General features: G+C 53.1%; 1 protein-coding gene across 2 annotated transcripts in view; it reads right to left on the bottom strand.

The window, feature by feature from the left end:
- LOC147662067 (kinesin light chain 1-like) overlaps nucleotides 1-25,769 on the bottom strand; it is a 427,072-nt gene that overhangs the window by 234,322 nt on the left and 166,981 nt on the right. For both annotated transcript variants that reach the window (XR_015305983.1, XM_086951131.1), the window contains exon 11: nucleotides 1,097-1,164. Coding sequence is in view for 1 of the 2 variants with exons in the window: in XM_086951131.1 (XP_086807257.1) it covers nucleotides 1,097-1,164 (68 nt within the window). In the remaining variant the exon portion in view is untranslated. The remainder of the gene's footprint in view (nucleotides 1-1,096; nucleotides 1,165-25,769) is intronic.

Genomic DNA, 25,769 nt, shown 5'->3' with positions numbered 1-25,769 from the left:
TCTTTGAAGAATGTATGTGAAGATAATCCATAGTAGAAAAGAATCCTTGACAACAAAGTCATTTAATGAAGTGAAAAAAACACAGAATCTGAGCAGAGCTCAGAGGAGACTCCCTTAGCACAACGTGCGGTAGAAAATCTGAGGGACTGAGGCTCCTGCCAGGAAGGTTCTAGAGGGAGGTGATAGCTGATTGGCTCTTCTCTAGAGTTTGGTCCTTTTTACAAAAGGACATGGATATGTTACTAAGGTGAGGCCTTTAGGCCTACTATTCTCTATGTAAGTCTATAGGACATTACTTTTCTATGTACTCGACAACGGGGAATGATTCAGGCATGTGAATCTATGAAAGACACCCATAATACTGGATAAGGGGTGCTATGTAGGAAGGCATGGAGCTGGTTGAGAGACAGGGCGTATAGAGCGCTGGACGAGGTAGCTGGGGAAGGGGTGCTATGTAGGAAGGCATGGAGCTGATTAAGAGGCAGGGCCAGTAGAGGGTTGGACGAGAGGGTTGGTAGGGTGTAGGAAGGCGCGGAGCTGGTTAAGAGGCAGGACGAGTAGTGTTGAACAAGGGCACTGGTAGGGTGTAGGAGTTAAGAGGAAGGGGGTGTGGAGCGTGTGACGAGGGAGCTGGGGGAAGGCGTGCTATGTAGGACGCCATGTAGCTGGTAAAGAGACAGGGCGTATAGAGCGCTGGACGAGGGAGCTGGTGAAGGGGTGCTATGTAGGAAGGCATGGAGCTGCTCAAAAGGCAGGGAAAGTAGAGTGCAGAGCAAGGGAGCTGAGGAAGAGGCGATGTGAAGGGTGTTGGTAGCCCAGCCCTATTAACCAGAGTATTCTGATGAGGTTCACATGCAGCATAGATGGACTGGCAGAATGGTGAGTGGGTGGGTAAGAGAGTCAGGTGCAGAACAAGACAAAAAAGTTACCCTCACTTTTTCATTTGACAAAAATTGTGCTATCCAAGGATGATTGCTTCATCTCCCCATGACGCACAAAATAGAGCAGTTGCTCCCACAATAACTTCCCTCTGCCCCTGCCCTCAACAAGGCCACAGGGAATGACCAAGCACAGGACCACTTCTCTGGCAACTTACCTGATGACTTTACATGCCTTGTACCAGCCACCATACTCTGCGTAGGGTGCGTTGTCTCTGTGCTTGCTCTGTGAAGGAGACACAAAAACACTGCAGCATTCAGAATGGCTTGCCTGAGACTGCCACTTGGTTAGACATCACATTACAACACCTCACATCCTCATCCTAGTCAAGGACAACTAGAAAGGTCAAGTGCAACTAGAAAGGTCAAGTGCAACGAGAAAGGTCAAGTGCAACGAGAAAGGTCAAGCTGATGCATGACCTCCTGTTCCAGCATTAGCAGCGCCCTCCCTTGACAGGCGAGGCCCCGTAGTCGACACTCTGCTGCCAAGAGTCTACCTTCAACTTTATAAAGTTAGCTTTAAGTCCAAGACTTCAAAGAGGCAACGAAGGATGACCACCACAAGTTCAAAAACAAAGCCTTTGTATAAATGAGGCCGAGTGGCTGGGCTGGCACTGTTCCTTATCCAAGGTCAAGCCGAACTTTCTAAAGTACAGGAAAATTACCTACATACCCCAAAATATCACAATCGGTATTCAAGCCTGGCACCAAGTAGGCAGAGATCAGGGACTTTTAAACACTAGCATGAGCCAGGACTTGAAGGTGACTGGGGTTTTACACAGCCAATAATGAGGCATTGGTCTTCTAGACAGAGGTTTGTACACTTTGGTTGGTATGTCATCAGAGCCCGGAGTGGTCCCTGTCTGTACATCTTTAATTGCCCCAGTAACGTCACTGTAATGTCAAAGATATGGAAACATTTCTGCAATGCACCTAGTACTTGGAAGTATCTGCCCTATATCACCTTTTAATAGACACATCTTATGCTGTCGTCTCTTCTTCCCAGCCAAGCAAGAGGTTAAGGGAGCACACATTCTGAATATGGACAACAGAGCACACCAGACAGAGCTGCGAGAAGCACCAACAAACTTAGTATCGGCCTCTTTGCATGACAGACTTGTACAGCTATAGAACCACGGCAATAGCAGCATTCTGAACCACAGCACTGGCAGCATTCAGAACCACGCACTGGCAGCATTCAGAACCACAGCGCTGGCAGCATTCAGAACCACAGCGCTGACAGCATTCAGAACCACAGCGCTGGCAGCATTCAGAACCACAGCGCTGGCAGCATTCAGAACCACAGCGCTGGCAGCATTCAGAAACACTGCGCTAGCAGCATTCAGAAACACTGCGCTAGCAGCATTCAGAAACACTGCACTAGCAGCATTCAGAACCACTGCACTGGCAGCATTCAGCCACACGGTCTGCTGGGCGCTGCCAGTTGTACAGCATCCCAGTGCTTGCGAGCTCCTGACTGGTTGCATCTGTTTCTTGTTCCACATCCCAAGACATTAGCAGCAATCTTTGTTTCTAGGCTCGGTTCCTTCGGTGCCTTTTCTCTGGGGCATCTCAGTTCTTTATCACTGCAAAGGTGTCTCCAAGGGAGTCAGTCCAAGCAGTGCACTGCTGTTCCTCCTCTGCTCTTTCTGCTGCTGCTGGTGGTAAATGCTCTTCTAACTACTCTCGCAGACTGCCTTTCTATCTCCTTGTCCGGCTGTCTCTGCAGATCCAGTCACCCCTACTAAAGGACATGATTGTGTCTAGATTACTGAAGAAGGCCTACCTTTCTCTCAGTGTATGGTGAGTTATCACCAGGAGACCTACACCATCCCTTCAGTGACCTTCTGGCTGCAGGGTGGCACCAGCAATGGACTGAGGCATGAGCCATCCACTCCTATTTATTATGTTCTGAGCTCAATCTTTGCTCACCTTGCTGTCTTCACAGGTTCTGTGCTGACATACTGCCTGTACCTGGCTCCCCGGAAACCCTGCTCCTCTCTTTTCATGCCACCTGGTATGCAGCTTGCTTCTGCAGATGTCCGCTTCACCCACACTCCTTTTATTTTTGGCTTGGCGCCCACGTAACTTATGGCATACGGAGGGGCTGCCAATTACATACGGTGCAAGTGAAGCCTCGACTCATGGACAATGTTTAGAGCTCCTCGGCTAGTGCGGCACTCCTCAAGAGAACTCTAAGTCCTACCAGATGCACGTTTTACTAGTACCCAGATGCAAAGAGCTGTGTGCGAGGACATAGGCTGCTTCCAGTCGTGACACCAACATGGAGTCAGCATTTTACACTCCGTAGCTATGAGATGGACTAAACCAGCAATGCTGGGGGAGTCTTCATTTACGCACCATTGAGCACCACGCTGCTGCACTGCGTCTCAGGGGCCTTCGCCTACCTTCAGCCTTCACACCGGCTTCCTTTAATTAGCAGAGCGTGTTTTCGTTATTTTCTACCCGTGCCTAGAGAGACATCCAGGCATTTACCCTGTCCAAGTGGACAGAACACAGCAACTCCTTCAGCAGAGGTAGCTACCAAGATGTACTAATGCGTATATACAACGGGCAACATGGATATAAGGGGTATGCTACCCTAGGAAATGTGGCAGGGTAAATATCGATGAACTTTGATTAACAGCCTCCAAAAAATGTAATTCTTTCAACCCCTTACTACTTCACACAACTATTCATCTTTAAATCAAAGGGGTTTCATACAAATGTTACCGGAATTCATTTTAGAAATGTTGCTAAATTCTACCTTTTCCTGAGCTGGTTTTGAAACCAGTTTCCCCTGGTGGCTGTTTGCTGGGCATCATGCAGCGAGTGTGAATGGGCAGCCATCTGACTCTGGGATTAGGTGTGATCTCCCACAATCCAGGCTCTCCAAGAGACAAGGGTGTCTTCTGACTCTGGGAAGCTGGATTAGGTGTGAAGGTCTCATACAACCAAGGCTCTCCAAGAGAGAAGAGTGTCTTCTGACTCAGGGAAGCTGGATTAGGTGTGAGGGTCTCCCACAAGGCTCTCCAAGAGACATGTGTGTCTTCTGACTCTGGGAAGCTGGATTAGGTGTGAGGGTCTCCCACAATCCAGGCTCTCCAAGAGACAAGTGTGCCTTCTGACTCTGGGAAGCTGGATTAGGTGTGGAGGTCTCACAAAATCCAGGCTCTCCGAGAGACATGTGTGCCTTCTGACTCTGGGAAGCTGGAATAGATGCGAAGGTCTCATACAATCCAGGCTCTCCAAGAGACAAGTGTATCTTCTGACTCAGGGAAGCTGGGTTATGAGTGAAGGTCTCCCACAATCCAGGTTCCTCAAGAGACAAGAGAGACAAGTGAATCTTCTGACTCATGGAAGCTGGATTAGGTGTGAGGGTCTCCCACAATCCAGGCTCTCCTTGAGACAAGTGTGTCTTCTGACTCTGGGAAGCTGAATTAGGTGTGAGAGTCTCCCACAACGCAGGCTCTCCTAGAGACAAGTGTGTCTTCTGACTCTGGGAAGCTGGATTAGGTGTGGAGGTCTCACACAATCCAGGCTCTCCAAGAGACAAGTGTGTCTTCTGACTCAGGGAAGCTGGATTAGGTGAGAGTCACCCACAACCCAGGCTCTCCTAGAGACAAGTGTGTCTTCTGACTCTGGGAAGCTGGATTAGGTGTGGAGGTCTCACACAATCCAGGCTCTCCAAGAGACAAGTGTGTCTTCTGACTCTGGGAAGGTGGATTAGGTGTGGAGGTCTCACACAATCCAGGCTCTCCAAGAGACAAGTGTGTCTTCTGACTCTGGGAAACAGGATTAGGTATGAAGGTGTCCCACAATCCAGGCTCTCCAAGAGACATGTGTGTCTTCGGACTCAGGGAAGATGGATTAGGTGTGAGGGTCTCCCACAATCCAGGCTCTCCAAGAGACAAGTGTATCTTCTGACTCAGGGAAGCTGGGTTATGTGTGAAGGTCTCCCACAATCCAGGTTCCTCAAGAGACAAGTGTATCTTCTGACTCAGGGAAGATGGATTAGGTGTGAAGGTCTCCCACAAGGCTTTCCAAAAGACAAGCGTGTCTTCTGACTCTGGGAAGCTGGATTAGGTGTGACGGTCTCCCACAAGGCTAACCGAGAGACACGCGTGTCTTCTGACTCTGGGAAGCTGGATTAGGTGTGAAGGTCTCCCACAAGGTTCTCCAAGAGACAAGTGTGTCTTCTGACTCAGGGAAGCTGGATTAGGTGTGGAGGTCTCACACAATCGAGGCTCTCCAAGAGACAAGTGTGTCTTCTGACTCTGGGAAGATGGATTAGGTGTGGAGGTCTCACACAATCCAGGCTCTCCAAGAGACAAGTGTGTCTTCTGACTCTGGGAAACAGGATTAAGTGTGAGGGTCTCCCACAATCCAGGCTCTCCAAGAGACAAGTGTGTCTTCTGACTCTGGGAAGCTGGATTAGGTGTGGAGGTCTCACACAATCCAGGCTCTCCAAGAGACAAGTGTGTCTTCTGACTCTGGGAAACAGGATTAGGTATGAAGGTGTCCCACAATCCAAGCTCTCCAAGAGACAAGCGTGTTTTCGGACTCTGGGAAGCTGGATTAGGTGTGAAGGTCTCCCACAAGGCTAACCGAGAGACACGCGTGTCTTCTGACTCTGGGAAGCTGGATTAGGTGTGAAGGTCTCCCACAAGGTTCTCCAAGAGACAAACGCGTCTTCTGACTCAGGGAAGATAGATTAGGTGTGAAGGTCTCCCACAAGGCTCTCCAAGAGACAAGCATCTCTTCTGACTCAGGAAAGATAGATTAGGTGTGAAGGTCTCCCACAAGGCTCTCCAAGAGATATGTGTGTCTTCTGACTCAGGGAATCTGGATTAGGTGTGAAGGGCTCACACAATCCAGGCTCTCCAAGAGACAAGCGTATCTTCTGACTCAGGGAAGCTGGGTTAGGTGTGAAGGTCGCACACAATCCAGACTCTCCAAGAGACAAGCGTGTCTTCTGACTCAGGGAAGCTGGGTTAGGTGTGAAGGTCGCACACAATCCAGGCTCTCCAAGAGACAAGCGTGTCTTCTGACTCACCAACCTAACAGAGGACAGACAGCTGACCAAGATGAGGGATCCACCAGGGGCGTGCTGGCAGGGAGGACAGACGGATGACCAAGATCAGGGATCCACAAGAGGAATACTGGCAGGGAGGACAAACAGGTGACCAGTGACCAAGATCAGGGAGCCACCAGAGGCGTACTGGCAGGGAGGACAGACAGATGACCAAGATCAGGGATCCACCAGAGGCGTACTGGCATGGAGGACAGACAGATGATCAAGATCAGGGATCCACCAGAGGCGTACTGGCATGGAGGACAGATAGATGACCAAGAACGGAGGACTAGACAAGAGCAACAGAGGAAGACTGAGAGGTGGGCCTCAAAAAGCCAATATATATTTATGGGCGTGGCCAAGATGGCGGCCTGAAAGGACGCAGACCCGCGAGGCTCCCAGGCCCTGAACCTAGTTTAGCCTGACTATCTGCACGCAAATCCCCAACAACACCGGCAAACCACACTGCTGACCGGCTGAACTGCACGGCCCAACTTTTAGCCCGCATCGGACGGCCGGAGGCCCTTCAGAGAGCACCTTCCCGCCGGGAACCCGAGCTCCGCCTGTGCGCCACGGTGAAATGGCGGCCGGGCACAGAGGAGACAGACGCTGCGACCCGGCTGTGTGGGCTTTGCTGCGGTCGACGCCAGAACACAGAGCGACCTGGGGGGGAGCCGAGACCGCCTCTGTGAAGGTGAGCCCCAGCGCGGAGCGAGCGGCGAGAGCTGGCGGCGGAGGTGCAGAGGCCTGCGAGCATCACACGGGGAGGCGCGTAACTTGAGGCCCCAGTCTGAGGCCTACAGTGCGCAAGTGGTGGACCATATCGGAGAACCGGGGCAGCGGGGGACCTTGTATACCGGGCCCTACATCGCTGCCCGGCCTTGGCGCAGCGGCAACGACCTCCACCGTGGAGTGGCCCAGGGGAGCAGGCACAGAGGGTGCTGGAGCTGGCGCAGACAACGGGCCATGCGCGAAAATCGAGGACCAGGCTTGGGGCCTCCCACTCAATGCAGACGGTCAGAAGAACCCCTTCTACTCTACATAAGACCCCTATTCCCTAGTTCCAAGTAGTAACAAAACCGGTCTTCCACATTGAAAACGACTCGGAGGGAATAGAATGTTATATGTTTTAGATACATACCGTGAATATGGCTCGGTCGTATGCTAGATGTAATGTATAGCATAAACAAAACTGAGTCCTCTGTTGTATCCGATTGTCATCAGTATTCAGAGGTGTCTCCGTTAATCAACTATATAATAACTGAGATGCAACACTGGAACCTTATCCACATTGGGAAATAAGCAAAACCCTTCTAACATAGGAGAAGTCAAGATAGTCAAGATAGACTGAACAAAGAGTAACTGATACCATGTATGATTAGTGACTCCATACGTTTCTTTTCATGTATCTACAGATACGGTGTATTTAACCACTTCTTGAAACCCCAGCAAGAAAAGTCCTGAGGAAGGTGCCACATAATCAACTGTACTGCACCGAAACGCGTCGACGCACTGTTTTATGACAAAAAGAATCCAGTCAGGGCCTAGTAAACCTTAGATGTATATCTAACTCTATCACTAATGTTTACATGAGTTTAAGTAGTTGAGGCTGTTGGATCTAAGAGAATCTGGTGGCAGAGATATCTGTGAGCCACAGTGATACAAGGGGTTTTTGGCATGATATGTATTTTTGTATTCTTGTCCTTAGCTCATAAACTGTTTATATGTTGTAGATATGTCTGAATCGATTGTGCATTTTACCACTATGTCTGTGTAATTTTGTTTTTATCTGTGTATGATCTTTTCAAGGTATATTCCTTGAATTTTAAACTGCATTGTATTGATTTATATGAATTTGTTCTGTTTATTTACTTGCCTAGACATTGGCTTTTAATAAAATCAGATTGTTAACGATTCTATTTCTTTGTGGAAGCCTTTTTAAATTATTCGATATACAGTACACCATAGGTCCCTCCTCCCTGACAAGACCGGGCTTAGGACATAGGTGAACAAGTAGACTCCAGGGATTTCCCTTTTGACTCTGTCTTCCTACCCTGTTCCCTGGTGAAAGTGGGGTACCCTCTCTTTTTTGAAATCAGACGGTCAGAAGACTGCAGCCTGCCCGGTCCTTCCACTGAACTTCGGAGGCTTGGACTGCCCTGCGCTGGAGGCGGCCCGGGAAAGGGGCTAGCGACAGCAAGGTGAGAAGGCGGACGGAGTAACCGGGGGTGCCCAGTGCCTGGTCATTGCACAGACTGCGTACGCTCAGCAGGGAGAGCCCTAGGATTGGGGGGAGAAGGCCCCCCTCGCGGAAAGAAACTGCCTACTTTCTTTCCCAATCCTTCTACTCCAACTGATCTAAAATGAGTTTTAAGATTCTATTTAGACAAGTCAAGACTATTAAAAAGTCTGTTGTTTTGTTCGTAAACTAGAGTTCCATCAGAACAGGTTTCCTAGCCTCCCAAGAGTTCCATCTTCAGATGGATAGTGCCATGTATCAAGCTGGCTTAACAATTGGCAAATAAGCCCCTCTTGTCCTCTCCCATGGCTGATTCCACTAGGGGCATGGCAACTACAGTGGCTTTTCTGCACAATGCACCGATTGCTGATATCTGCAAGGCAGCCACTTGGAAATTGGTACATTACTGTCTCGTCTCTGATACTAGAGCAGACACTGAAGTAGGCCAGACCTCCTTGAGGAATTTATTTTAGTGCTGAATTTAGCACCTACAGTTTTCTTATTTGCCTGCAGGAGTAGAGGATGGGCTTGCTATTCGATTCAATGCTTATGACTATTGATGAGGATCCCCTGGAAGAGAAGGATAAATTACTTACCTGTAATCCTAGTTCTCTTCCAGGGTATTCTCATCAAAGTCATAAGCAAACCACACACCTCCCCGGGCAAATGATCCATAATTATGTCTAGTCTTTGTGCCCTGAGCTCCGGGTCATTGCAAAGAACAGCTGACCTAATTGTCTCCCTTGAGGCGTGATGGGAAGCTGGGGGTCATGGCTTCCTTAAAGGCACGGTATAAGTTTATTCTTGCAATTGTTTTCATTTTCTATGCTGGTAAGTTTTCAATGCAGCCTATGAGCAAACAATGCCTGTGTTTTTGAAGGACCGTTTTCTGCTGTTAATTAAAGAGTCCACGTGTCTCCTTGTCCTCCTGTTTTTGGGTCTCGGCTGTCGAAGCTCTCGGAGGCAAAGTTGAAGCCCCGCCCATCTTTATAATCGGTTCTCGTCATGTTGCATGCAAAACGTAGGCTTCTCTTTGTAAAGGAGGCTTCTTAGTCCCTCCTTGTTGCCGCCTTGTCTCCTTTTGGCCACGCCCTCCGGGATTTGATCTTTTACCGGCGGCGTGACACTCTGCTCCACTTGGAGGGGTCCAGACAGCCCCTTGACTTACCTGACCACCTTCGGGAAGCGCTACTGGTCACCACGAACCCGGCTGGCGAACAGAACAGGACGAGATGGCCAACACGGGGTGCAGGGGAGGCCGCACAATCACTGACATGCTTGTCAAGAGCGCCCCCAAGGGAGACAAGAGCCCAGTCCCCCCCGGCGACGGGCGCCCGGGGCAGGAGGTCGGGGGAGCCCCTATCACCAAGGCCTTTCTGGAGTCCCTCTAACTTCCTGAGGGAAGACTTTCAAACCCTGAAGCAAGAACTAGCCGGGGAGCACCGCGAACTTCGCCGCGATGTAGACGGCTTGGGAGAGAGAGTGGCGGTGGTGGAAGACTCGGACAAGACACGGAGCGAAGAAGTGGAGCTCCTACAACAAGAAGTCCTCCGCCTCCGGGAGCAACAGGTAGATCTCCAGGCGCACACGGAGGACCTTGAAAACCGCTCCCGGAGAAAGAACATCCGAGTCTGGGGAGTACCATCTAAAGCGGAAGGGAACAGTGTCGCTGACTACCTGCAGGGGTTGTTCAGAGAAATTCTGGGCGAATCTCCAGACTTTGAAATCCGCATAGACCGGGTGCACAGAGTTGGCCTGGCTCGGCGTGCGCCTGCTCTCCCCGCCGGACATTTTAGCTTTTCTACCTGATTTCCCCTTGAAGGAGGGGATCCTGAAAGAAGCTCGGCAGAAACAACCCCTTCAGTTTCAGGGCCACCCGGTGGCCTTATACCAAGACCTTTCTGCCATCACTCTGCAAAAGCGGAAGGCCTTCCGGGTGGCTACAGGGTTCCTACGGGACAAGGGGATCCCCTACTCTTGGGGTCATCCCTTTCGGCTGATCTTTAAGTGGAAGGAACCCTTGCAACAACTCCGTTCCCTCCGAGACACTTGCACACTGCTGGGAATCGACCCGGAGGAGGACGAACAAGAGGGCAAAACATCGCCGTGACGCTCGCAGAAAGGGCCCAAACAGCAACCCGGAGGCGAATGGCAGCGAGTGGGGCGCCAGCACTCCCCCAAAGCGGAACTTAAACCGGACCTGACGACCATGGCTCAGGAACAGGCGGCAGCCATACAGGAGGTGGTCAAGGACACGGCGGCTGTGCCTTGAGACAGCACTGACAAGGGATTTGCACTCTTAGCTTTGTGTCAACACGGGTGAGGGGGATGGGCGGGGGGGCCAACGGGGACGCCACTGCCACACTACCCTCCACACAAATTCTCTACGGGCCTGAACTGAATTGATAGGCCTGAGACTGACTATGGTTTGCAATTGGGGATTCCTAGTTGGGGTTGGTAAGGGGGGGAGAGGGGTTGGCGGGGTGATGGTTTGGGCTGGAACGGGTGTTTGGGGGGTTGGACGTTTTGAACTTTGGGGGAGGGGGAGCAGTGGGGGTGGAGGGGGGTCTTCAGTTGGGGTTTGGTTTGGGGGGAGGGGTTAAGGGTGGGAACCAGTGTGCCGCGGGGGGTTCAATGTGCAGACTCGCTAGCTGTACACATACCTATTGCACCGCAAGATTATCAACCTCACATAGCACCTTTCATCCCTTCACTTTGAGATGACGGACTCAGTCTTGAAGATATTAACCCCTAATGTGAAGGGCTTGAATAATCCCGTTAAGCGGAGGGCAGTGCTCTCTTATCTTGAAAACTCTAGGGCCGAGATTTGTTTAATCCAAGAAAACCATTTACTTGCAGAGGATTGGCACAGGATGCGATCCCGCGCTTTTCCCCAAAAGTTCTTCTCCTCTCTACCAGAGAAAAAGGCAGGGGTGGCTATATTAGTGTCTAGGCGCTTCCGGGGATGGATTGGTGACAAAATGGGGGAGATAAAGGGTAGGCTCCTGGCATATAGCTTTCTGATCGGTAACCAACAGCTGACAATAGGTTACCTTTACACTCCAAACACAAGACAGGAATCCTTTTTGAAAGGTGCCATCTCGGAGACGCTCAGTTCCCCTGACCTTCTCCTGCTTCTAGGGGGGTGGCCTCAACCTGGCGATGGACACTAACGCGGATTGATCAGGGCACAGATATGGGGACACAGGCTCTCTCTCCAAAGCAGGCAAGATTTGGTTACACAAATGGGGGCTGGTGGATTTATGGAGGGCCAAACACCCGGGGGCGTCACAATACACGTTTTATTCACATGTGCACCGCACCTATGCCAGACTAGATCACTGTTAGACCCGGCCTTGTGGCGTGGTCCTCCCTGACCTGTAGCAACTCCCTTCCGAGCTTCCACCACAACAGACCCCTGAGTCCCCCGTCCTAACCAACCCTTCCCTCCACGTTAAGTCCTGACCCTTCCCGGACTTCCCAGCCCGTGCCTCCATCTTCCCGGCCCGTAGGCCCTGTGTGCCCACTTTTCGGCACCTAAGATGGCCGCCCGAGCCAGCGCGGCCTAGGCCGGGAGGCGCCACCCTGGCGGGAGGACAGAGCGCTCCCCGCGAGTAGGACAGAGCGCTCTCCGCGAGTGAGAAAGGGAGGAGCAGTCTCCTTCACACCTCCGACCTCTCCTCGAGAAGTGGGTTTCGATCGGCCCTTCGGCCGCCCGGAGGGCTGGCTCGACGCCTGCTGTGTGTCTGGGACTCCTCCCGAAACCAACCTGAATGGATCAAAGGGCCGCATGGCAGGAAACCCCAACAAGCGGCCCCCAGGTGCCAAGTCCCCTGCGGACCAGACTCCGGAGATTAAAGAGGAGCAGTCCTATAACTGGGGATGCTCCGGGACTATCGGGAGATTCGATTCTGGAACAACAAGTGCCCTGCTGACGTGGTCGCAGCTCGTTTGGCAGAGAAGGACTTCTGCTGGAACCACCTGAGCCATGCTGAGTGACTCGCGGCTTCCCTGCAACCTTGGAACATCTGAGCCCTGCTGAGTGACTCGCGGCTCCCCTGAAGATCGTAAGAGCTCCAACATCGTGCTTGAGCCCTACTGAGTGACTCGCGGCTCCCCTGCAACCTTGAACCATCTGAGCCCTGCTGAGTGACTCGCGGCTCCCCTGAAGATCGTAAGACCTCTGACATCTTGCTTAAGCCCTGCTGAGTGACTCGCGGCTCCCTGACTCTCCTAGTCCGGCTGGGCCCTGAAAGATTGCCCCGTATCCCCCGGCTCGAGGATTGAGAGCTGTGCACCGGATACGCAACGACATTGACACTGATCTTATAAGACTGTCCCGCTACCCCTACCCTGACCGAGACTCTTGAGCCCTTGCGCTACTTGTAACTACCCGCTTTCTCTAATCATAAAGATCCCCTGAATCACGAGATAAAGAAAACGTTCTTAAGAAGCTACGGTGTGGTGTCTTTGTCGTGTGGTGCTTGTGTAGTGGGTACGATCCTAGATTTGAGACTCTTCCCCCTGAGAAGTCTCCCTCCAGGGCTCGTCTTCGTACCTAGGGAGGTGGGTCCCAGGGTGGTCAGGTACACTTCCGGCCCTCCTCTGAGGTCGCCTTCTAACATTGGTGGCAAGCGACAGGATACGAGCCGCAATCTAGAGATTGTACAGTACACGACTAACGCACTACCGAGCAAAGACCACGGAAGAAACCACCATGAGTTTCATCTAAACTGACGCAAGTACGACATTCCGTGTAGAACAACTGGAGGACTACACACACAAAGAACTAAAGGAATTCTGCAAAGAACTAGGAATCGCTACCACTGGCCTCAACACAAAAGAAGACATGCAGAAAGCATTAAAAGCTTGGGTGGAGTCCGGAACCCCCCACACAGAAGGAGCGGCGGCGCCGGGACTCCCCCAGACAGAAAACGGCAGCAGCCCGGTACGAAGCACTGTACCAGACGGGGGCCTATCCCCAGAAGCGCTCGCAGACCGAGAAAGAAGTCGCCACCATGAGCTCGAGATGGCAAAACTAAAAATCGAAGGAGAAATAAAATTAGCCGAAAAGAAGTTGGCGGTCGAACAAATGAAGGTACAAGGAGAACTAGAGGAAAAGAAACTCCAGCGGGAGCATGAAGGAAGGAGACTTCAGCTGGAACACGAGCGAAGCTTGAAGGAGCTCGAAATCAAGGCAAGGAACGAGGAGAACCGGCCCCTGGGGAATGGAGAGACCGTCCCCCCGGTCGAGCCGAAGGTCCACATCCCCAAGGATGTGGTCAAAGAGTATTACAAAAATGACGACATCCAACAATGCTTTAAGGCCTACGAAGTCGCCATGACCTCCCACCGAGTCCCACAGAAGGATTGGGGGGCCGGATTGTGAGGTCAATTCCTGAGCGAGGGGAGAGACACCCTTCTCGATCTACCATCCTCCGAGCAGACTTCCTACAGCCAAGAAGGAGGCCCTTCTGACGAGGTACGGCCTCACCCCAGAAATGTACCGGCAGCGGTTCCGGGACTGCAAGAAGATTCCTGGCACCACCTGGGTCGAGTACGTAAACTTTCTTAGCTGAGCATTTGACGGATGGGTCAAGGGCAGCAAGGTGACCACCATGGAAGAACTAACTGACCTCATGCTATGGGAACATTTGTCCACTAATTGTTTTGTAGAACTCCGCCAGCATCTGCTCGACAGCAAGCTCGCAGATCCGAGGAAGCTGGCCGTCAAGGCGGATCGCTGGGTGAACACTCGGGTCTCCAGAGGCCCCATAGGGGATTCTCCCCGCACCAATCAAGGACCACCCTGCCAGAGGGGGGGGGGGAAACCAAGGAGGACCCAGGGATGCCCAGTCTGGTCCCCAGCATAGCCCCCCGAGAAACACCCAACCGAATTTCCCCGCACCTCCACCCGCCACGACCGGTCCCCCGGGGAGACCGCACAAGGTCACCATCCCCTGTTTTAGATGTCAGAAGCCCGGTCACTACGCAGTGATCCCCTGTGCCCCATGGCCCCACGTATCCCTATCACCACTCCCCCAGCTAGGCAGATAGCGAATGTAGCTTATGGGGAAGAGTTTGAGGACACCGAGGAATGGGAAGCTGCTGCCATGGCCCTAGTATCCCTGGGAGATAGGGAGATGGTCCTCGGGAATGTTCTACCTCCCAACACCGAGAAGTACCGCCAGTCCGTCATAGTGAATGGCCACCGAGTGGAGGCCCTCCGTGACACCGGCGCCAGCATCACAGGTGTCCTTAGCCATCTAGTAAGAGAAGACCAGATCCTCCCCAATGTCCTGTGCCCTGTAATTTCAGCAGATAAAACAGAGAGCTTGTGTAAGGTAGCCCTGATACCATTTGAGTGGGAAGGAGTAGCAGGAAAATTAAAAGTAGCAGTACGGACCTCCCAACCTGTTGACTGCCTCCTGGGGAACGACCTGGAAAGTTCTCCATGGAAGCAGGTCGAGCGCCGCACCCACCTCGGGATGATGGGTCTTCCCAAGTGGGTGTGCGCCACCACCCGATCCATGGCAGCCCGACTGTCCCCCGACAGAGAAATCAAGAACGACCCGGCCAGCCTTCCCCCTGTGGATGGCGACCGAGCCGATCCAGCCGAGACCTCCGACCTCGTCCCACGAGGAGAGGAGGACCCTAACGACGAAGCCATACACCCAGACCCCACACAGATCACCGAGCTGGGTGATCTGCCCAAATTGGCGCAGTGGCGCCACGAGGGGGGCCCCTCCCGAGGGGAGTTCTGCCGAGAACAAGCTACCTGCCCTTCCCTGGTCAGGCCCCGGCGACAGGCCGAAGCCCAGGCGGCGGGCGACCAATCGGGTACACACTGGCTGTACTGGGAGAATGACCTCCTTTACAGCGAACAGAAGTCAGCAGAGCTAGGGTCAGCCCGAGTGCTGGTGGTACCCCTATGCTTCCGCGACTTCCTCCTGAACTTGGCCCACGATGTACCCTTAGCAGGCCACTTGGGCCAAGACATGAGATATAGCCGCCTGGTTACGCACCTCTATTGGCCCAAGATGAAAACAGACGTAGAGGCCCACTGCAAGTCCTGTCCCACGTGCCAGGCTAGTGGAAAAAGCGGAGGAAAGCGCAAGGCTCCCCTCCAACCATTCCCCGTCGTCAGTACCCCCTTTGAACGGGTCGGAATTGACATTGTGGGCCCCTGGACCCCAAGACCTCTCAAGGTCACCGCTTCATCCTCGTCCTAGTGGACCATGCCACTCGATACCAGGAAGCCATACCCCTACGCACCGTCACGGCCCCCGTGGTGGGCCGGGCGCTGATGGGAATCTTTTCCCGGGTAGGATTTCCCCGCGAGGTTGTGAGCGACCGCGGGACGAACTTTATCTCCCGGTACATGACGTCCCTTTGGCAGCAATGTGGAGTGTCCTATCGGTTCACCACTCCGTACCACCCCCAAGGAAATGGCCTAGTAGAGCGGTTCAACCGGACTCTAAAGGGGATGATCATGGGCCTAGAGGAGCCCCTCCGGCGTAAGTGGGACGTCCTGCTCCCCTGCCTCTTGTTCGCCTACCAGGAAGTTCCCTAGAAATCCTTGGGGTTCAGCCCGTTCAAACTACTGTACGGACACCCTGTCCGGGGGCCCCTCAGCCTGGTCCGAGAGGGTTGGGAGACGGCCCCCCGCGACCCTCCTCAGGAGGTGTTCCGGTACATTCTGACCCTCCGAAATCAGACTAGGAAGTTCCGAGAACTGGCTGAAGCCAACCTGGAGGTGAGCCAGGAAGAAATGAAGCGCTGGTACGACCAGAATGCCACTCTGGTCGAATTCCAGCCGGGTCAGCAGGTATGGATCATGGCCCCAGTAAAACCGTGCGCCCTGCAAGATAAGTGGAAAGGCCCTTCAAGGTGATCGAGCGGAAAAGCCAAGTCACATACTTGGTGGACGTCCAGTCCCCCAGGAATCCCCTGCGGGTCCTGCACGTGAACCACCTCAAGCCTCACTTCGTGCATACGGAGTTGAGCCTGCTGCTGGCCACAGATGACGGGACGGAAGAGGAAACGGAGCCTCTCCCTGACCTCCTGTGAGCCAAAGAGAAAGATGGCTACGTGGAAGGAGTGAACCTCTCTCCCTCCCTCACTCGCCAGCAACGTGAAGACTGCCGCCAGCTCTTGGGGCAGTTCTCAGACCGGTTCTCTCTCGTCCCCAAGGTCACCGACTGGTATGTCCACGACGTGGACACCGGAGACAGCCCGCCGGTGAGACACAGAGCCTACCGAGTCCCTGATCGAGTCCGGTCCTGCATCCAGGCCGAGGTCTCGAAGATGTTGTCCTTGGGGGTGGTTGAACCCTCAGACAGCCCCTGGGCCAGCCCAGTGGTGCTGGTCCCAAAAGCCGCTGCCCCGGGTGTCGCCCCAGAACTGAGGTTCTGCGTGGACTACCGGGGGCTCAATGCAGTCACCCGAGCCAACGCCCACCCCATTCCCCGCGCAGACAAGGTCATTGACCGTCTCGGGTCTGCTCATTTCCTCAGCACCTTTGACTTGACCTGCGGATACTGGCAAATTGCGCTCACAGAGGGAGCCAAGGAGCGGTCCGCCTTCTCCACCACGGACGGGCATTATCGCTTTTGAGTGATGCCCTTCGGGATGAAAAACGCCCGGCCACTTTTCAGAGACTAGTAAACAAGGTCCTGGCCGGGCTGGAAGAGTTCAGTGCCGCATATCTGGACGATATCGCGGTTTTCAGTTCAGAATGGAGCGAGCACCTCCGGCACCTCCGGAGAGTGCTAATGGCCCTGCGCCAGGCAAGCCTCACAGTAAACCCAGCAAATGCCAAATCGGGCAAGGATAGGTGGTCTGCCTGGGGCACCAGGTCGGAAGTGGGCATGTCGCCCCTCTGCAGCCTAAAATCGACGCCATCCAAGCCTGGGAACCCCCCACCACCCAAACAGAGGTTCGGGCCTTCCTGGGCCTCACCGGTTACTACCGAAGGTTCATCCGAGGGTAAGGCAGCCTCGTAGGTCCCCTCACGGAGTTAACGTCCAAAAAGCAACCCCAGAAAGTGCAGTGGACCCCCGCCTGCCAAGAGGCGTTCGACCCCCTCAAGAGAGCCATGTGTACTGCCCCTGTGCTACAAGCCCCTGACTACTCCAAGGAATTTGTGGTACAAACTGATGCCTCGGAGCACAGCATTGGGGCCGTCCTATCCCAACTGAATGAGGAAGGTCTAGACCAGCCCGTAGCTTTCATTAGCCGGAGGTTACTTCCCAGAGAGCAGAGGTGGAGCACCATCGAACGAGAAGCGTTCGCGGTAGTCTGGGCCCTCAAGAAGTTACGGCCCTACCTGTTCGGAACCCATTTCCGAGTCCAGATGGATCATCGACCATTGCGGTGGCTGATGCAGATGCGGGGCGAGAACCCCAAACTGCTGCGATGGTCGATCTCCCTCCAGGGGATGGATTTCACTGTAGAGCATCGCCCTGGTACCAACCACGCCAATGATGACGGCCTCTCCAAGTTCTTCCGCCTCAGCGAAGAGAACCCCCAAGAGGATGGGTAGTTCTCCCCGACTTTCAACTGGGGGGAGGGGGGCGCATGTTAGATCCGGCCTCGTGGCGTGGTCCTCCCTGACCTGTAGCAACTCCCTTCCGAGCTTCCACCACAACAGACCCCTGAGTCCCCCGTCCTAACCAACCCTTCCCTCCACGTTAAGTCCTGACTCTTCCCGGACTTCCCAGCCCGTGCCTCCATCTTCCCGGCCCGTAGGCCCTGTGTGCCCACTTTCGGCACCTAAGATGGCCGCCCGAGCCAGCGCGGCCTAGGCCGGGAGGCGCCACCCTGGCGGGAGGACAGAGTACTCCCCGCGAGTGAGAAAGGGAGGAGCAGTCTCCTTCACACCTCCGACCTCTCCTCGAGAAGTGGGTTTTGATCGCCCCTCCGGCCGCCCGGAGGGCTGGCTCCACGCCTGCCGTGTGTCTGGGACTCCTCCCGAAACCAACCTGAATGGATCAAAGGGCCGCGCGGCAGGAAACCCCAACAAGCGGCCCCCAGGTACCAAGTCCCCTGCAGACCAGACTCCGGAGATCAAAGAGGAGCAGTCCTATAACTGGGGATGCTCTGGGACTATCGGGAGATCCGATTCTGGAACAACGAGAGCCCTGCTGACGTGGTCGCGGCTCGTTTGGCAGAGAAGGACTTCTGCTGGAACCACCTGAGCCCTGCTGAGTGACTCGCGGCTCCCCTGCAACCTTGAACCATCTGAGCCCTGCTGAGTGACTCGCGGCTCCCCTGAAGATCGTAAGAACTCCGACATCATGCTTGAGCCCTGCTGAGTGACTTGCGGCTCCCCTGCAACCTTGAACCACCTGAGCCCTGCTGAGTGACTCGCAGCTCCCCTGAAGATCGTAAGACCTCCGACATCCTGCTTCAGCCCTCCTGAGTGACACGCGGCTCCCCGACTCTCCTGGTCCGGCTGGGCCCTGAAAGATCGGCCTGTATCCCCCGGCTCGAGGATTGAGAGCTGTGCGCCGGATACGCAACGACATTGACACTGATCTTATAAAACTGTCCCGCTACCCCTACCCTGACCGAGACTCTTGAGCCCTTGCGCTACTTTTAACTACCAGCTTTCTCTAATCATAAAGATCCCCTGAATCACGAGATAAAGAAAACGTTCTTAAGAAGCTACGGTGTGGTGTCTCTTTGTCGTGTGGTGCTTGTGTAGTGGGTACGATCCTAGATTCGAGACTCTCCCCCTGAGAAGTCTCCCTCCAGGGCTCGTCTTCGTAGCTAGGGAGGTGGGTCCCAGGGTGGTCAGGTACACTTCCGGCCCTCCTCAGAGGTCGCCTTCTAACAATCACTTTCTCGGATCCTCTGACCTGATCACCAGGCTAACCGACATTTGCATTGTGCCAGCAGCCCTTTCAGACCACGATGCAATCGAACTTACACTCACAGTTCCCAAGATTAGGCGTCCACCTGGGAAATAGAGGTTATGCAAAACTCTCCTACAGCGACCGGAGGTCACTAAGAAACTCCGCAAGTGCATTACTGACTATCTGACCATTAATGATACGCCAGAGGTCTCAGTTTCGGCCCTGTGGGGAGCCCTGAAATCGGTGGCCCGCGGCGAACTCATCGCGATAGCAGCGGCGGTGGCTAAGGACCGCGCAGCGAAACGGGCCGACCTGACGACCCAAGTATCTGAACTCGAAAGCGTTCATAGCCGCACCAGGGCTCCACGAGTCTGGAAGCAATTAAAAGCCATCAGGGCCCAATTGGCCAGCTTGGACATGGATAGGGCAGAGTTTGCTGCACTGCGCCTCTGCCATACTTATTATGTGGAAGGGAACAAGACGGGTCGCCTACTCGCTAGCGCGCTGAAAGCAAAAACCCAGCGCTCGAAGATCCAAGGCCTAAAAGACCGAAGGGGCGATGAAATCAAGGAGGAGGCACAGATCACAGAGGCGTTTCGGGACTTCTACGCCTCCTTATACCGAGCCGATACTGTCCCGGGTGCGGACATCGATACATACTTGGCGGGTGTGGCGACTATGGCGCTCTCCCCGGCGAGCGTGGACGCCTTGGAGGCTCCCATCCGATTAGATGAGGTGGTGGCAGCTATATCCCGCCTTCGACCCCTCAAGTCTCCAGGCCCGGACGGTTATTCCGCCAGTTTTTATAAAACCTTTAGCCCGCTCTTGGCCCCAGTTCTTACTCAGCTTTTCAACTCCTTCAGCGGCCCGGGCTCTATTCCCCTGGATATGTTGGAAGCCGAGATAGTAGTGCTACCTAAGCCCGGCAAAGAACCCAGGCATTGCTCGGCGTTCCGCCTAATCTCCCTCCTAAACTTGGACCTGAAACTCTTCACAGGCCTTGGGCTGTACTTGCCTGGGAATCTGGAACCGGACCAGTCCGGCTTCGTCCCGAGCCGTCAATGTAGTGATAACACCAAACGGATCCTCCACCTGGTGGACAAGGCCCATTTCCAACAGTCGGACTCGGCCATGCTGGCCATCAACGCCGAGAAGGCGTTTGACCGAGTCAATTGGTCTTTCCTACAACGGGTCTTGGCCCATTTTGGAATAGGAGACCGCTTTCAATCTTGGATTGCAAGCTGTTACCACCATCCCCAGGCGCGGGTTTGCCTGGGTAGCTTAAGCTCGAGCCCCTTCGAGATCCAACGTGGCACCAGGCAGGGGTGCCCCCTCTCACCTCTTTTGTTTGCTCTATATGTGGAGCCGCTAGCGCAAAAGATCCGCGATAATCCGGACATACATGGCATCACTTTTGGCGGAGAGCCACATACGATCGGCCTCTACGCCGACGACATTATAGCTGCCCTGGATCGCCCGGAGCGCTCGATCCCCGCATTCCTGGGGGAGGTGGAGTCCTTTGGTGCGGTGTCTGGCTTCAAGATGAACAGGGGGAAGTCGCTGATACTGCCACTGGGTAGCAATACCCGTTCCCCTGCGGGCACGCCAGTGTACGGAGGGGGCTTGCAAACTAGAACGCAGATTCCATACCTGTGTATCACCCTTACCTCCTCCACAGATTCGACGGTCGCCCTAAACTACGCAAGCCTTACATCCTAGATCCGCGCGGATCTGACACGATGGTCCAAACAACCTCTCTCCCTATTGGGGCGAACTACAGCGGTGAAGATGTCGGCCCTGCCCAAGATTCTATATGTTTTCCAAACCTTCTTGGTGTTGCCCCCAGCTGGCGCCATCGCAACCTTACAGGGTGCCTTCCAGCAATTCGTATGGGGGGGAAACGTCTGCGCTTACACAAACAATTAGCCTATAGGGGCATGGATAAAGGGGGTCTTGGGACCCCCAATCTTCAGCAATACTTTCAGGCATCATAGCTCCGCTACCTCGTGGAATGGTATAGGCTGGAATTTGAAAAAAGATGGTTGTTCCAAGACAAGGCGATGGCCCAAACATTCCTTTGGAAGATCCCATTCCTCCACAGAAGTGACAGGCCCCGATACCTCCAGAGGTCACCTATCACCCGTACCATTCTGCGCATCTGGGACGCAGTCGCCGTAAGGAGAGGCCTTACGACCTTCCCCTTCCCGCTCACTCCCCTTCTAGATAACCCAGAGTTCCCACCAGGCAATGATTTAGACGCATTCTCACAGTGGTACGGCACCAGCTGCAGGTCGACTGGTCACCTCTTCGATTTGCAGGGTTTTCTTCCACTCTCAGAGCTATCAAAAAGGATTCTGGGATTCTGGGTAACAATGTGCCCATAAAATGTCTGGCCTGCTGCTTCAAATGACTCCGAGTTTAGCACTGAAAAACACATGAGGCCAAGACCCTGGGCTGCGTTTCCAGTCAAAATACTAAAAAGTCTCTTGGCCCAAAGCCAACAACCAAAAAGGAGAAGAGGCCCACTCAAGTTAAGTCGATGCTGGCTACAGGGGTTGAGGAGTCTCTTCTGCAATAACCACTGTACACTTGGCACATGGTTCAAGTTCTGAGAGACCAGATAAGCTCCAAACTGGTCTTGATGTTCTCACTTAGGGATGGTGACACAGTGGATCAGCATTCAACATGATGTGCTCCAGTGGTACCAATCCATGGAAGCCTAGGAGAATGCAAGCCATCAAAATGACCCTAAAAAGGGATTTTAAAGCTTAAATTGCGTCATATGGACTCCATGAAGCTAGCATCCTGTCATACTGACAGAAAGAAAAGGCCTAGGATGTGGCATTCTGTCACACTAGCCCAAGGTAAAGCCTCATGACTGGCATTCTGACACTACCAGACACAATGATGATCGAAATCATCATAGTGTCTGGGAGTGTCTCTCCACACCTATGGTAACCACAAGACACCGCACTCCCAGACCCTATGATCTGTACGCAACACAAAGTGTGTCCACGCCGATGGTATCCACATGACACCACACTCCCAGATCCTAAGATCTGTATGCAACACAAAGTGTGTCCATGTCTATGTTAATAAGAAGATCCTATGCCCAACAACTGTTAGGTGGAGTGCTTTAAAACTGCAAATCTTGGTGGCCTGCAAGATAGCAGACTTGCAGCTGAGTGCCGGCTCCTTCGGCCCATGCTGTCTCCTGGGGAGAGTGCTGTGCAGTGAGCAGATCCGTGACCTGCTGACGAGGTAGAGTGAAGGTGCGGCCTCCCAGAGCTGCTGTGCTGATGACCTGTGGTGCCTGAGCCCCGTCGGTCTCCGGGGAAAAGTGCTGCACAACATCGGTGCCAACCTAGGGCCCATTGGCGAAATCGAGAGGAGGCACTGCTGGGACTACCTTACTGAGGGCCTGCGGAGTCTGGCCCAGGCTGTGTGGAGGGCGGTTCCCGCCTCGAGGACGAAGAGAACTCGAGACGTGCCCGGGCCCTCTGAGGTAAGGCGTAGGCGCTGCTCTGGTCGGGCCCTTGGAGGAGCGGGCGCCTCTCTGGCCATGCCCGGGCTCTCGGAGGTGTGGAGAGGACGCCACTGTAAGCCGCGCCCTTGGAGGTGAGGAGACGGTGCAGCGTTGGCCGCGCCCTCGGAGGTGAGGTGAGACCGCCGCTATGGCCGCGCCCGGGCCCTCAGAGGTGAGGAGAGGGCGCCACTCTGGCCCTGGTGGGGCTCCCAGGCATCGCTACCCTTGGGGAGGGGGGGGGCTGTTCCCGTGATCTTTGAGGATATCATGGAGGCGGCCTTTGAGAGCACCACCCCTCCTGACTGCCAACGGCACCGACGTGGTTACTGTGGATGCAGAGCAAGTGGCTGCCAGGCCTCATGGACCGGAGGAGTAGAAAGCGAAGGGAAATGATGCAGGGGGCCGGTGCCGGGGAGTTGAGCAATAGCTTTGGGGGTGCAACACCAGATTTCCCTAAGAGGCAGGGAAGAAGTGCTGACATGTAATCTGTCCCCTACATAAACAAGCCCATGGATGGGGGCCATGAAGAGTGACTGGGCTCTGAAATGACTGGTGCCGTCCCTGGTGTTGCCCAACTCACGCACCCATAGTGCGCCAAAGCCTATGGCAAAATCAAGCGAGGAGAGCTTCATCACCCCCCCACTGTGACCCTTCCTGTTGGCACCTACACAGAGATGCACCCTGGTAAGTGCTCGACCGCTGTGCGGAGAGGATCTGAGATTCCACCAGAGCCCTTATCCAAAGGCTAGGTTCCTCTGCGGGCAGACAGTCCGCCCCATTATATACAGTCCCGCATCCCGCGAACATGGCCAAAGACAAAGAACCAAAACAACAACTACAAGGCAAACCGGATAAATATGCAAAAGCTATTGGACTAGGGAGAAACGCAGCCCTTGATCCCGGATAATGCAATGCTTCTGCAGGCCATAAATGCCTTCAAAGACACCTTGGAAGGGATGATAGGAGAGGTGCGATCAGAGGTAACATTGTGCCAAGAACTGCGCCAGGTATCCGAGAGGGTGACTCAAGCTGAAGGAAGGATATCAGAGGTGGAAGGCGCGACTTGTAAAATGACCAAGGAATTCCTTGATATGCGTGCAACCCTGAAAGAGGTGACCTGTGGAGTGGACGACGCAGAAAACTAGGCGATGAGGAACAACCTGTGCTTTGTTGGATTTCTGAAGGAGCAGAGGGACCAGACACGGGGTGTACCTAAAGAACTGGCTGCAAGATTCACTCCAGATAGCCTGCTTTTCATCCTGCTTTGTAATCGAGAGGGCGCATTGAACACTCCGCGCCAAACCACCGGTGGGGGCCTCATAACTTCAACGTCCCACCGTGTTTCTTATTTACCAAGACAGAGACTTAATACTAAGAGAGGCGAGAAAGTTGAAGAAACTCCGTCATGCACAGGCGAGAATCATGATCTTCCCTGACTAGTCAAGGGAAGTGCAGAAGCAAAGATGCACCTTTGACCTTGAAGGTGATTTTTTATTTCTTATTTAGAGAGTTTTATAGAGCGCAAACTAGACCCTTGCGGGTATCAGAGCGCTTTACAAAGTAGAGTCTTAGTTACATAAAAACACAGTAAATAGCATAAAGTTTGCTGATAGACAATGGTAGTATATCAACCAATCATTGAAACCAGGTATAGGATACAAAACAAAGCGTTCACTGTATATCAAGCATAATATAAATACAATATCTAGGATACCTGGCTGGGCAATGAACATTATACATTTTAACGTGGAGGATACACAGGTCGCCAATGATACTAGCCCCTGCTCAGGTGAATTTAGCCATGAGGAGCGATTTCACTTCTTTTTTTAAAAGAGCAATAGATGGATTAAGTCTGGTTTCTGGGGGTAGAGCATTCCAAATTCTGGGTGCCATCCCTGAGAAGGTTCGGTTATAAGTTTTTTTCTTGTTGAATTTTGAGGTTTCAGTAGAAGGTTGTTCGAACTTCTTAAGAATCTAGCCCCACACGAGGGCACCAGTTTCTGTGCCAGATAGCTGGGTGTATTGTGATGAATATCTTTATGAGTCATACAATCTATTTTCAAATGAATTCTGGCTTCCAAAGGTAGCCAGCTAAGGGATTTTAGGTCCGGGGATACGTGGGAACTTCTTTTGGAGCCAGTGATAAGCCTTGCTGCGGCGTTGATTGAGGCCCTTAGCGGGGCCGTTGCAGCTCTAGGCAGGCCGCAGAGAGAGACACTGCTGTGATCCACTCTTGGGATGACTAGAGCTTTTACTGCCAGCTTGAAGTCTTTATCTGGCAGGTGTTTATCTGAAAGTTTGCTCCTTTTGTTGCGTTGCTGATGTGTTTTTGAATATTGAGGTTTCTGTCCAGAGATATTCCCAGCGATTTTCCTGAATCCACGATGAGGGGTTGACAATTGAGTGCAGTAAGGTGTTTGATCCAGTGTTGCATTATGGGTACTTGGGCGGGGGGAGCGATGAGGAGGAATTCGGTTTTTAGGGCATTCAGTTTTAGATGATTTTCTGCCAGCCATATCAGAGTTTTTCCGAGAATATTTTGTTGAGAGATTTGATATCTTCTAGGGTATGGATATTCAAGTGTAGTTGTGTGTCGTCAGCGTACATGTGATATTGCACGTTAGACGAGTGGAGAATTTCATTGAGGGGTTCCATGAAAAGATTGAATAATGTCGGAGATAATGCAGATCCTTGTGGGACTCCTAAAGTGACCGGAACAGGTTTGGACAGGGAGTGATTCACCTTGAATCGTTATGATCTGTTTTGGAGGAACAAGGAAAACAAACTTAGAACTGATCCACCTAAACCCATTCTGTGTTCCAGAAGATCTATCAGATTATCATGTTTGACAGTGTCAAAGGCTGAGGAAAGATCTAGTAAGATGATTAGGCAGGCCCCGTTCTGATCTAGGATTGGTAGGGTATCGTCGATTATATGGGTCATTACAGTTTCAGTGCTGTGACCTGCATGGAAACCTGATTGGTATATGTTGAGTAGGTTAAACTGATCAATATGTCTTAGCAGCTGGAGGTGTACACATTTTTCTAAGAGTTTGGCCAGGGTAGGTATGTTGGATACAGGACGGTAGTTTAAGTCTGCAGCGTCCGCCGTAGGTTTCTTTAGAATGGGGTGT

Source organism: Lissotriton vulgaris, unplaced genomic scaffold (genome assembly GCF_964263255.1).
Source record: "Lissotriton vulgaris unplaced genomic scaffold, aLisVul1.2 SCAFFOLD_811, whole genome shotgun sequence".
Classification (NCBI taxonomy): domain Eukaryota; kingdom Metazoa; phylum Chordata; class Amphibia; order Caudata; family Salamandridae; genus Lissotriton; species Lissotriton vulgaris.
Note: the sequence above shows the minus strand (reverse complement) of the source record. Positions and strands in the feature narration are given on the sequence as shown.